This window comes from Calypte anna, chromosome Z, assembly GCF_003957555.1.
Source record: "Calypte anna isolate BGI_N300 chromosome Z, bCalAnn1_v1.p, whole genome shotgun sequence".
Classification (NCBI taxonomy): domain Eukaryota; kingdom Metazoa; phylum Chordata; class Aves; order Apodiformes; family Trochilidae; genus Calypte; species Calypte anna.
This window is the reverse complement of record NC_044274.1, coordinates 52027289-52041227: the sequence shown is the minus strand read 5'-3', so window position 1 is coordinate 52041227 and position 13939 is coordinate 52027289. Positions and strand designations below refer to the sequence as shown.

General features: G+C 41.4%; 1 protein-coding gene across 1 annotated transcript in view; it reads left to right on the top strand.

Moving 5' to 3' along the window:
• The first annotated feature begins 35 nt into the window (after positions 1-35).
• PIK3R1 (phosphoinositide-3-kinase regulatory subunit 1) overlaps positions 36-13939 on the top strand; it is a 55583-nt gene continuing 41679 nt past the window's right edge. Inside the window, exons 1-2 of the mRNA XM_030466966.1 lie at positions 36-156; positions 4842-5589. Coding sequence (XP_030322826.1) covers positions 5256-5589 — 334 coding nt within the window. The 5' untranslated portion in view covers positions 36-156; positions 4842-5255. The remainder of the gene's footprint in view (positions 157-4841; positions 5590-13939) is intronic.

The following is a 13939-nucleotide window of genomic DNA, read 5'->3' as shown; positions in this document are numbered from 1 at the left end:
GGGCGCCGGGGAGGCTTTGAGGCGGTGAGTGCGGCAGGGGGAAGAGGGGTTCGGAGCGGGACAGGCGCACGGCTGAGAGCTGAGTGAGCCGACGCCGCGGCCGCTCTCCGGCGGCGGGAGGGAGACGGTGGCGGCACCGCCGCCCTCGTCGGTGAGGTAAGGCGAGTACTGTCGTGGCGGTCTCACCTAGCGCTGCCCCACCGGCGGTCGCCGGGGTAGGGGAAGCAGGACGGGGCGGTTCAGGGCCGTGCGACTGCCCGGGACCCGTGTACTGGCCCCCGCTGCGGGGTGTCAGACCGCGTGGGAGCGCTGCCGCCCCGTGCAACTTTTTTCCCCCGTCCGGGGCCGGTTGTGGCGCCGCCGAGCCCTGTGGCGCCGCAGGCCCGGGCGGGCTGGCGGCTGCGGCCGGCGTCAGGGCCCGGGGGCTGCGGGGCTTCTTGTCCTAGCGGCCGGGGTGTCCCGGCCTGGCGCTGCCTGCTCGGGTCGGGCGGACGACGGAGCGTGCAGCGGGCAAGACCCAGTGACGGCTGAGCTGCAGGGAACCCCGGCCCCGCCGTGAGGCGCCGGGCTGGTGCCCTCGCCCGGCCGGCGTCCCCGGGGCGGCGGAAGGGGTGTCTGTAGGAAGCGCAGAGGCGGTCGTCGCCGCGGGGAGCGGGCGGCGATGCGTCGAGCCTTCCTGACCTCGGGTCTCCGCCGAGGGCGGTCCCGGCGGTTCCGCCGCCGTCCGCGGGCCGGAGAGCGACGTCTCCGTACAGCCGTGTCCCGGCTGTGGAGGGGCTGCGCTCCCCGAGCGGGGAGCTCTGTCCTCTTGAGAGTGGCAGCTCTGCGTCGGAGACCGCGTGTCGGTGCAGGGCTCTCGAAGAAGTTAACTTGCCCGACTCTTAATGAAGAGAAAGCTTGGCTTGTTTTGCCTTCCTGGGTTTTCTAATTATTATTATTATCGCGATGATTTTTTCTGAAGTGGTGTTGAGGTTCCCCTGCCTTATTGCTTAACTTTGCAGTCCGCATAAAGACTGAGGTGTTTCAGAACGGGACGTGCTTTACGGTGTCTGCAGTGAAGTTAACGTGCTTCTTTAGCTTGTATGTATTTGAACTTGATTGGCAGTAGAATCTCCACGGGGCCAAAGTAACTCCTTCAAGGCTTGCTGGCGGTATAAATGTATTGTTAGTAGTAATTTCCTTCATCATGATGTATCGTGGACCTTGCTTGCCAAAAATAATGATCCGGTGTGGTACTTTACCTTGGTCATCTCCATTTGGAGAGCGGCAGCACTGTACTTCAGAGATAACTGTAGTTTAAGTTACAGGTGTGTGGACACCTAGTGGGGAGAAGAGTCAGTCTCCGAGCAAATTCTCCGCTTGTGTTTCAACTCTTGTTATTTCAGTGCCTCCCAAAGTATGTTGGTCTGCTCTTCTGTTGACAAAGCTTAGAACCGTAGAGGAAGGGAAGTTTGTGTTAGGCATTGTTTCCCTAGGGATTTTTAGAATAAGTATGAGGGATGGCAGTACAAAGAGATATGGCTGTAAAATGATTAAACATTTCTGCTGATTTGTGTAGTGGTGCCGTATCAGTAACACAGTCATACCCCTCTGGTTGGGCTGGTAGTAACATGGATTTGCAGAGCAGAGTTTTTATTCTCTGTCACCAAAGGAATGCTAGCTAGTGTGGGAGGAAGTTGTTGAGTACTAGCAGAATGGGAGCCAGGCATGATCTTTAAATGGGGGGATTTGAGAGGAAGCTTTCCTCTCCTCTTCCTCTTAAATTTACAATAAAAGTTTGAATCTTTAATTTTAAATTTTGTAACTGTTGAAAAGCCCAGCATAAAACATTCCTCTAAGAGACTAGAATTCTGCCTAAATTCAGGAGTCTTTCACTGGGATCAAGCTTTTAGAGAATAAATAAAAAACAAATGAGTGATTCTCTGACAATACTTCTTCATCCTTTTCCATTCCACTGGCCAAATGGAAAGCCAGTAATACATCATCTCAATTACAGTAGTGTTTCTTGCCTAAAGTGTTTGGTTTGGGCTTTTCTGCTCTACTGAAGATGGTCTTCATGATATTTATTTTAAGACTAATCAGCTTAAGTCAGTTTGAGTCAAAATGTCTGAGAGCAGAGACCATGTAACTTCACTTGGACTAAAGGGAATTTGTTTATACAGAATCTAAACACAGCAGTAAGTAAAGAACAGTCAAGAGGACTCTTTGGAGATGCTGCAGTTTTACCAGGCTGATATGGAGATGCACTGTTTGTTCCTGTGTTAGGGCTGTCTGCAAGGTTCTTGGAGTTTGAGTCTTCCTCCATGTCCAAACCTGACAGATCACCAGAACAGAAGAAGGTATAAATCATTGAAATTCATCATGGTTTACCCATTTGTATATATTCAGGTACCTGAACTGTAGAGAAGTCAGACCACGGGCTGCTGGGGGTCGTGGTGAAGAGTATGAACTGATACTGCAGCTCTGAGCCCTAGGGAAACAGGATTTATTTAAAGTTTGCTGCCATAGCTGCACTGAATTGTTCTAATTTGCAAGTAAATCAGACCTTCTATCCTATCCCATTTAAATTTTGAGTTTTTAAAACTCTGCTTAAAAACTGTTACAAGCAGTTTTTATGCTGTTACAACATTTCAAGTTCTGTGTTGTCAGACCAAGTGTAAGATGTACAAGTATTCATTTTAAATATGTGGCCATAAAGATGCTATGATACATTTGATAATAAAAGATCAGAGGAGTAGGTCAAGTCAGTTAAATTATGTACTGTTTAAAAGACTGTTGACTGACAAAATGCCTGTAGGCAATAGGAGTAAAATGAGCATGAGCAGAGCACTTGTTGAACCTTTCTTAAAAAGAAAAATAAATATTTCAGAATATTTAATGTAGACAGAGTGGTAATTTTCTAGCAGGTTTTGCTTTGCATAGTTGGTTTTGATTTGAAACTTTTATAGATTAGCTCCAATGCTTATATCTAAGGTGTGTAAGTGCATTCTGTTCTCTTGCTATATATATGAAATGTGAGGGAGCCATGCTTTTGAAAAGGCTTCTGTACAAATTTGTACATGTAATTGATACATGTGCTTTAGATTTTTATATCCTTTTTTTTTTCCCTCTAATTCTTCTTTTTCCTCTAGTAAAAGAGGCAAAATAAAGTATCTGTGGAGCTCTCTTCATGCTGATTCCGAAGGCTGTGAAGTTTGGAAGTGTGAACTAAGCACTGTGGTTCAGTTTTTCAGAAGTGGCTGCAGAAATTTGTCATTAAAATTTTGGTGGGAGCCCTATGGCTAATGCACGTGGATAGATTTGCAGGTTACTAAAATAAGTACTTGTGTGTAGGCTTCCTGAAATGAGAGCACTAATTCAGGCTTTCAGGCTCAGATGATTCTTTCCTACATCAGAAACTGATTGCAGGGGATGATAAGGACATTCTTAGAGAACCTAGAGGATTTTCTTCTGTGTTTTAAGAGATGTGCAAGCTGCAGAGAATTATATTTAGATCTAATGGACTAAAGAGGAGCGGCATACAAATCAGGGTTGTTCACTGGTAAAGGAAGCCCATATACATTTTTACAAACACTTTTTAGCTTGTCAGTTAGTCATGTTCCAGGGACTTGATGGCTGAGACATTAGAGGAAATAGTGTGAAGAGCTGTCAGAGGTTTCCTGTTCCAGCCATGTCTACTCATGTCACTTCACAATGCAAAAGGAATTGTTTCTCAAAAAAAAAAAAAAAGCTTTCTCTACACTAAGTACATAGTACACAGTAAGTACTTTACCTACTGGTGTTACATAGGCCCCTTGAGTCTTTTATTCAGCTGTAGTTTAGGAGTTTCAGTGGAACTTTGAGTAGTTAACACCTTCTGGTTCTTAGAGTAGCTATTCAAATTATGATTGGGATTGTCTTTTTAAATATATGAAAATGAGTAACAGTTGAAATAATGTTTAGGAAACTTTCACTGTTTTATATCTCTAAGCTGCTGTTTTTTTCTTAGTTGCTCTTTTTTTTCAGTCATATTATTTTCCTTTTTACTTAATGGTCAGACAACCTTGAGTCAAGTGTTGAGGCCTGTATTCTCTTGCTTCTAGTGTAATTTAATCATACACCCTGCTTCTTTCCTCCTGCTAGTGCTACTTAGGTGGTCTGGGTGTGCCCCTTTCAGTTGCTGATTGTTTTTCTAGTATTATAGCATAAACTCATTAAAAGCATTTAGAAGATGGGAGAGTGTAGAAGCCTCTCAAGGAAAACGAGAATATGGTACTCATCAAACAAAAACATTTTGGTCTTGTTTCTCCTGCAGATTAAGAAAAAAATCCCTCTCTCCTACAGGTTTAAGGAATATAGGCTTTGGGCTGGATATTGTTTACCAACTCTCCCACTGCATCAACGGCAGGAGATTGAATACCTCACTGGAGAGTTTCAGGGCTAGTTGCAGTGAGCTTCTCCTGTGTCCTGACAGACCTCTTGAGGGGAAGGGTTGTGGCCGTGTGTCTTCAGGGAGATAACACTTAAAATCTTTCTACCAGGTTAGATGTTGCTCTACAGGGATAGCTTCAGGGCTTAGCCCTCTTCCGCAGAGACTGCAGTAGCCATAAGCCACAGGAAAGCATGCCTCATATTGCAAGGGTGCAGATTTGGTGCAAGTAATTAAACACACAGTCTTTATAAAAATCCATGCCTTAGCTGTCAGATTTTTTTGTGAGGTTGCTTTATTTTATTGTTACTTACGGTTCTTTTAGGGGACTCAACCTCTGCCAGACTTGCACAAAGCTTAAGTCAAAAGTGAAATGACAAGTTCACAATCATCAAGACAATCTTAAACAATTTCATCTGTTTCCTTTTACCAGGAAGAGCATGTGTGCAGAGTTCAGTGGCAGAATATTCAAGGTACATGGGCAGTCTGTGGCAAGAACACTTGAAGAAGGTGTGACCAGCTACAAGAATCATCCGAACTTGATTATGGAGACTGAGAAGTGCTAACAAGCCCAGGAAAGGAACTAATTGGAAGAGTATTGCTAGACGTAGAAGTGGAACACATACTTCTGCTACAGTCATTGACTCAGAGTAAAACACCAGCAGTGAAATGACAAGTACTTGTGCTTTCTGATTCTCTGGTGGATTTTGTTACTTAGACATTGCTATTGACATTTTTATTATTCCATGTAATACATCTCAACTCTCTCTGTACATAAAAATATATACAGACAGTTGCATTTTGATACTGGTTAAAAACACCTTTGAATGTTAAATCGTTTGCCAAGATGACCGCTGAAGGATATCAGTACAGAGCTTTATATGACTACAAAAAAGAGAGAGAAGAAGACATTGACTTGCATTTAGGAGATATATTAACTGTGAATAAAGGTACCTTACTAGCACTTGGATTCAGTGAAGGGGAAGAAGCAAAACCTGAGGAAATTGGCTGGTTAAATGGCTTTAATGAAACCACAGGGGAGAGAGGGGATTTCCCAGGAACTTATGTAGAGTACATTGGGAGAAAAAAAATATCTCCCCCAACTCCAAAGCCTCGTCCTCCTCGACCCCTTCCTGTAGCACCAGGTCCTGCAAAAGTTGAAGCAGAGAGTGAGCAACAAGGTCAGTACTGTTCTATGAAGGTGTGTGTGTGTGCCCCATGTTTGTCAGATACTTGTTTCATAGAATTGTCTGTACATTATGTCTATAATAACTGGTGTTCAGCTTTTAGAGCACAGCTCATTTCAGTCAATTAAGAATTCTTTATACTTCATAATATTTAGCTCACACACTCTGTAATTTAAGGTGCTTTGTCTCGGGCACCATAGAGACAACACTGAAGTACATCTCACAGGTTGGAAAGTATGCTTACAATTCACAGCTGTAAAGACTTATATGGAGAATGAGCAGGTTAGCATTTGTTTTTCATTTCTAAGAAGCTGGTGGAAAGTGTTTCCCACTGTGGTTGATCAAACCCAGCACCGAGAAACTTCTTTGTAGATCTGACAATACAAATTCTAAATAAGTGGTATGTTCCTGTCATAAATATCTTGCTAATGGCAAGAATTGTGTTTTTTCATGAAGGTTTATCTGTGGCATTAAAAGTAAGAGCTGGTATTCAAAAATGAACAAAGAATGACAAGTAAGAAATTCAGATTTAATATTTTCAGGGGTAGGGTATGCATTAGAAAAAGCATTTATGTAAACAAAGGAATTACTTTTTTTAAACATAAATTGCTTACTAGTCTACATTTGCAATAGTATGTAGAACAGAACTCAGAAATGGATCAGAACTCTACTCTTAATAGAGGAAATATTTTCTTTTTTTTTTTTTAACTGGGAAAACCTTAGGGTAGAAAACTAACCAACCAACCGAAACACCCTTCCAGTTGATTCATGTCCTTTACTTGTTGATATTCTGATGTTTTATTTCTGCATATCAACAAAGCAACCATGTTTGGTTAGGTTTTTACATTGGTCTTTCACTTGTTAAAAGTCTAGAGTTGCTTATATTGCTTCAACATCTAATGTGTCTTTGATGCTTGGTGTTTATAGCTGTAGGAGATAGAAGCTGTAGTATGTGATGTCGATTCTCCCAGTGACACCCATTGTACTGAATAGTATCATCACCCCTTGCCTCCAGAGAAATGTTTGCAGCATCTTTTGCAAAGTTGTGGTGTCAGCTTATCAAATTCCATCCCACAGTGCCTGTTAGGAGTGTGTATTCAGCTGTGCTGACCATCAACAAAGAACAGAAATCTAGAAACTTGTGGAAACCAAGCAGAAGCATTTCTAGGTTGGGGGGGAGGGGTTTAATAAAGAGTAAATCTGAACTGGTTTGTTTAACAATGTGCTTAAGCACTCAAGAATTATTTTCAAGTGTGTAATGCCTAGGTGTGCATCACTGTTTCAATGAGATGGGGACAGGTTGTGGTGGCATTGTGTGTTATACTGCCCTTATTTCTTAAGTCCTTGAGCTTTCAGTTTCAAGTCATTAGATACAATCTGGAAATATGGTGTTTGCTTTTGAAAGAAAATACTACTACTTCTTTCATCATTCCTCATATCGTATGTTGTTACGCACTGTTGCCAGTGTCCAGGCAACATTGACTTTTTTCTTAACCCACCTGAGGCAGTGGCTGTCTTTGGCATATGTAGCTGCAGAGTAAACGTGGCTCTTAGGATAGAAACTTCAGTGCTGACAGGTCACTTTAAGAGGTAGAGGGTGGAGAGAAAAATCTCATGCTTTACATTTGCACACTGTGGTGAAGTAATCGGCATCCCAGGCTTTGATGCATTTATTGCTTTAAACTTAAAGAAGAGCTTTGTAACTTGCTTGGTGTTTGTACTGCAGCTTTGCTTGATGCTCCTTTTCAGAGCTCCATGCTGTGAGCTGGCCAGAGCACCGTGCTGGGAGCCGTGGTGTTGATCTTGCAGCTTGTAAAAGGCACTGATGGGAGTTTCAGCTGTTAGGAGTTATTTGGGGAAATTCTGCTGCAGATTTGGGAGGGGGGCAGGGCTCTGCTTAAGTGTGGGCATTCCTGCTTCTTTGCAATTAGGCAGGGACCCAGGTCTTGGTGACTTGAAATTAGAAACAAGAAAATGTGATAATTTAACTGGGAATCTTTAACTTAAAGGTGTGGATGTGGTCACACTGTGCATGTGACCCTGCTATGCTCCAAAATGTCTAGGCATTAACTTGCAATCAAGCCTTGTATTCTTTTGATTAAAAAAGAAAAAAAAGCTAAGTTCCCATAATTTCTTTTGAATTAAAGATTTAAAACTATATGCAAAAGGCTAGGCGCCTTCATTAGTGCCATATCATCAAGGATTCAACAGAATTAGGGGAAACTGAAATTTGAACTCCAAGGTAGCTCAAGACTTAGGTTTAATTACTTTTTAAATAATGTGTATTTACTTAAAATAAATAGGAAAAATTAATAATAAATGGTCTTTTTAAAGATCTTTTCATTGTAAATAACTAATGCAGATAGTGGTTTAAGTCCTAGCAACAAATTGGAGAAATGTTGCATTTAAACATTGTTATACAAAACAAAATGAAGTTGTTGGTATTTTAAAGCGAGCAGGATGGTGCAAAAATGGTACCTATGGTGAAACCAGAAATGCAGTTCAGATGAAGTGTAAGATAGCAATGGATGTTACAATTTCATGTACCTTTCTATTTTTGTCCATAAGATTTGGTGTAGGGAATAGCACAGTTAGTTTTGTCCAGCAGCCAGCAAGCATAATGGGCAGTGGACCAGAAGATTCTTCCCAGGATGATGCTTCTCTCTACAATTGTGGAGTGTATTTCAAGTAAGTTAGTACAAAACTTGGTTGACCAGATACAGTCAAGTTTACATTTTCAGTACTTGATGGTTTGAAACTGCTGTGCATCAAAATGACATTAAGGGGAAACTGGAAGCAGACTTATTAAATGTGCCTCAGTTAATTCTAACCTATGTGCTTTTTTCATTCTGTTAAGAGTCTATTCTGCATGTATTCCTGATGTGCATGTATTGAATAAGAACACCAGGAACTTAATTGGGTATTTCAAAGAAAATATATATACAATTATGAGTTATTTTAATTTTACCACATACATAGATTTATATGTCTCTTTAAGAAAATACTTTCTCATCATGTCAATAATCTTTAATACTTAATCAGTTGTTCTGAATGTTATTCTATTCTTCTGGCCTTGTTGAGCTTGACCGTTTGCTTATCAATGCAAATGTCCAGATAGTTTTGTATTAGATAAATTTGCAATTTTTAGGAACAATTCTGCTAGTTTTCACAATGCTGCAGTACTCATACACGAATCTGAACAGGCATCAAAGTCCATGAGGCTCATGACATGGCAGTATTGCTCATCAGCCTTGATACAGTTAGTTTTACTAATAAATAGAAGCTGTCAAATACTAAAAGGCAATCTGGAAACAGAAGTGCTGGTGGTCTCATTCTGTTAAACATCCTTGTATTTGTAACAACACTTAAACTCCAAGCTTTCCACAGTTTTTCATTTTGTCTGAGACCCATTTAAATTTCCAGAACAATTGGTCAAGACCAGAACTGGGGTTCCTTGACTGAAATTTGAGGACTCTTGCATTTGGCCTCTCTTCCCTTACCTTAATGAAGAAGATTTAGTCATGAGTTTGTTTGGGTTTTTTTGGGTTTTGGTTTTTTTCCATCCAAAATAAATAAAGGGGACACAAGAGCTGCAAGAAGTCTCTAGCACTTTCCAGTTTCAGGTGTAATGCAGGGAGATCAAATTCCCTTTGCTGGTAGGAGGTTCTCAACTGTCTGAGTCTGCCCTTTCCCCAGGTTTCTGCACCCACTAGCCAAGGGTGACTGGCTTCTGCTGGAGGGATTAAGGCACTTGAAACAGTGAAAACCCATCACGTCATCTTTATGCCCTCTAGTAGACATCTGAAGTTGATAGAATATTTTTTTTTTCCTTTTTCTTTTTTAAATTGGAGCTACATAAGGGCTGGTTCCTCTCACTTAGCCCTATCTTGCCCATCCCTTTGAAAATGAAAAATGCTTAAGCTGGACTGAGCCCGTCTTGACTTTTGTGAACTTTAATTCAGCTCATCTGATACAGCTGCATGCATTTAAAGTTCTGTCATACAGTAATGTTTCTCTACCTGGTTTGTGAAGGCTGATATTAAGCAGACTTTGGAACATAAAGCTTTGAGTGACAGAAATACTTCAAGATTTAAGTTGGGATGCTGAATTCCCACTGCTGTGTTTTGGAGCTTGCTAGGACTTCCTGAGTAACTTAAAAGGGCTGTGCATGTTAACAGTACCACTTCAGATGATTGAGAGACCAAAAATAATCCAAAACTTTCTCTTCTGATGGAAAGATAAAGAGGATTTTTCTAAAAGGGGAAAAAAAAAAAGGCAACAACACCTTTTTTTTACACTTTTCTCCTAGAACAGATAACAGATCAGCAAATTAGACAATGATAATGATGCAGAACATTTGGAAACTTTTTCTTTTAAAGATCGAGTTATGAAATGTCTGACAAAGATCTAAACTGACAGAGCATAAAACATTTGTGCATGCTTGAACTGAATATGCTGTAAGATTAGTTTCTTTATTTTTGCTGTTAATCCAGTAGTGATTGCATTTCTGAAAATTATTTACAGTTATAAATTAGGGGACATAAGAATAGGTGGAATGCATCCTGGAGCTTCCATTGAGAAAAAAGTAATTTTTTCTCTTGATTAAGGAGAATGGAAAAAGGAAATTATGGGATGAAGTGATGAGTCAGTATGTCATTTGGTAAATGTATTTGCATTCAAGCCAGAGACCTTGGTTTCTTTGTAAAAAAACCAGTTTGAGTGTCTTTGTCCTGCTGCAGTCATCAGACCTACCCTGCAGTCATGAACTTCACAGGCCAGTTGCTTCTGACTTACACTGGGAAATAGGGCAGGTTCCTGCCAGAGACCCTCCTCATCTACTTGTGGTCCCATTTTTGGTGTACAAGAGGCAAATTTCTAACTCCCAGATGAGCACATGAGTCTGAAAACAAAGACTTTACCACCTGCTTTATCGGTAATGAACACAACAATTTTTCAAGATGCACTTAAGTGATAAAATCAGGATGCTAGTAACTCAAAAAGTCTTTTTTCAGCACAACAGAGAACACGGGTACGCTTGCAAGAACTGGTACAAATTGCACAACAGTGAACCTGGGCAAGTTCATGGTTGATGCGTGGCCCCACCTGCTGGTAGAGGAAGGAAGCAGGAGAGAGGAAAGAACTTCAAAAGCAGCATCTTTCATGTTGTGTTTTAATCGTCACAGGGTAGAAGTAAAAGTGAGAGAGTGCTTATGAGAATAATATTTTAATTGACCATTTTTATTTCTGGGAAAAATACATTACTTGGCTTAAAAAAGTAGGGTGTATATATAATACTATATATATCCCCTTTAGATCCTCAGAGGTGACAACAGACCTGAAAAGCCTTGTGTGGCTGAAGTGCATCTTTTTTCTCATCTGTGTCAGTTAGTGTAAAAAAATTACATTTTGCCATTAGAAACAACAAGAATTTTTGTACTATAAGAATCATTTGTCTGTTTTTTTATCACACCAATTCTATTATGTTTTTCTACAGTTAACACAGCAGTGTTACATGGAGTGTCTTTGCTTACCTTTCTTTAGTCTTCTGTAATACTGATTCAGTCTGTTAATACCTCCCTCTGATGTGAATGCTCCTGGGGCAGTTTTAAAAGAAGGCAAAGATGAAGTGGTCTACTTCTCTTCCTTGTAATCATCTTGATCTGTTCCTATAGCTGTGATCCAGGAACATTTGAAAAAAAAAAAAAAACCCAACCCTCATTAGCAGATATTTCTTTCTTGAACTTGCATATGATAACATCAGTTTGTGAGTTTCAGCAACACATAGTGCTTAGTATTTGCCAAGAATGGATCATTCTGCACCCTGAGCAAATAACCATGCCTGCTTAAATAGTTGGGTGATGCCATGTACACGTCCAGATTTTCTTGTGTGAAAGAACACAGGTGTTGTAACTGCAGCTGGCTGTGCACTGTCTCATTTTGTGTCTTTCTGCAGAGCTGCTTTCCATGATGAACATCCATGAAATCAATCTGAAGGCTAGAATACAAAGAACTGCTTTATTTTCATAGTGAAGGATGACAAGGGCAATTACAGGATTTTAAAGAAATATTTAATTTAACTGGAGAAGTATTATAATTCCTGAGAATACTGGTGAGAATCAAGATACTTAGGAGAGAACTTAAAGAGAATTTCTGGTTTTGAGAGAACAAACAAAATATCTGTGATTGGTAATTGCGAACTTCTATTTGTGTTTTTAGCAAAGTATAAATCCAAAATACAATCCTATTGTGTGGTTTCATTAATGGAATTTTTTTCTTCTTTGTGGTATATTCCTTTTCCACTTCATTATAGAAAAGCCTGCATCCTTGGATATTGCCTAAAGTCTTTTGGTAAAGTGCTAGCAAGTGTAAATTTTATACTAACTTGATTGATTTTTGTTCAAGTCTTTCATGAATGCAGTCCAGAAAGTAGAATGTGTTCAGCAAACCACATGAATGGAACCCTAACTCTATTTTTTATTTACATATTGACCCACTTTAGAATACAGTTTGCATGGAAAACAGCATTTTAAAATAAGATTTAAGCTGACAGCTTTTCAGGTTATAAGGATCTATAATCAAAATCCTCAGGGAGAGTTTCAAGAACATGTTACTGCACTGAGCTAGGGAAAGGTGTAATTGCATATTGTTTCTACACTTAAAGATTATCTTATACTTCAAAACTACTGAATAAACTATGGCATGGATGATGAATAAATTCTTTTAACGGTTCAGTCAGATGTCAGACAATTTGTTTCTGTATTCTACTAGGTCTGTTTTTATGTGCTTGGCATCATTTGCTGTGTTAAAGCATTTCACAGAAGTTTGTCTGAGATGGTGTCTTCACTAGAGATCATGGAATCATCCAGGTTGGAAGGGATCTCTGAGATCATCAAGTCCAACCCTTGATCCACCACCTCCCTGGGCAGTCCATTCCAATGCCTAATCACCCTCTCTGTAAAGAATTTTTTCTTAATATCTAACCTAAACCTCTGCTGGCAGAGCTTAAGTCCATGCCCTCTTGTCTTACTGATGGCTGCCTGGGAGAAGAGCCTGACACACACCACCCCGGCTACACCCTCCTTTCAGGGAGTTGTAGAGGTCTCCTCTGAGCCTCCTCTTCTCCAGACTGAACAGCCCCAGCTCCCTCAGCCCTTCCTCACAGGACTTGGGCTGGATCCCTTCACAGCCTCCTTGCTCTTCTCTGGATCTGCTCCAGCACCTCAATCTCCTTCCTGAACTGGGGGGCCCAGAACTGGACACAGTACTCAAGGTGTGGCCTCACCAGCACTGAGTTACAGGGTCAGAATCACTTCCTTGGACCTGCTGGCCACATTGTTCCTGATCCAGACCAGGATGCCATTGGCCTTCTTGGCCACCTGGGCACACTGCTGGCTCATGTTCAGCTTCCTGGCAATCCAGACTCCCAGGTCCCTTTCTGCCACTCTGTGCCCAGCCTGGAGTTCCCCATGGGGTTGTTGTGGCCAAAGTGCAGGACCCGGCACTTGGCCATGTTGAACCTCATCCCACTGGAATCAGCCCAACTCTCCAGTCTGTCCAGATCCCTCTGCAGAGCCCTCCTGCCTTCCAGCTGATCCATGCTTCCCCAAACTTGGTGTCATCTGTGAGTTTGCTAATTGTGGGCTCAATTGCCTCATCTAAATCATCAATGAAGATACTAAACAGAACTGGGCCCAGCACTGATCCCCAGGGGACACCACTGGTGAGTGGCCACCAATTGGATCAGCACTGTTCAGCACCACTCTCTAAGGGCCTCCAGCAGTTCCTAATCAGCACAGAGTGCCCCTGTCTGAGCCCTGGGCTGACAGCTTTTCCAGTAGAATGCTGTGGGAGATGGTGTCAAAGACTTTGCTGAAGCCCAGGTAGACTGCATCCACAGCCTTCCCTTCAGCCTTTTCCTCATCTTTGGTAACTATGTTTCCCCCTATGTCGAGGGCAAGAAGACTCTTTGAGAGGAAGCCTCTTATTCAAAGCAGCAAGTAGCAAAAACTTCATCTTAAAATAGCTGAAAATAAGGAACCTTTGTTCACTCAGTGAGGGGTCCTCAGGGGCACAGAGGGATGAAAGTTCAAATTCTCTTTGCTGTGCTGTATTTATAATTTATTACCATTGGTTGAAGGATTAGAGTGCATTCTCCACCACTTTCATGTTTTTCTAACTTCCTCTTGGGTCAAACTTAACTCTGACAACTCCCAAACTCTTATGGTAGTCCTTGTAAGCTGCAGCCCCTGCATGAAAGGAGAGGTTTTCACAATCCCAGTATTATCAGGACAGTTTGTGGATTATATTAAATCACGGGTTTATCAATGTTTACTACAGAGCAACT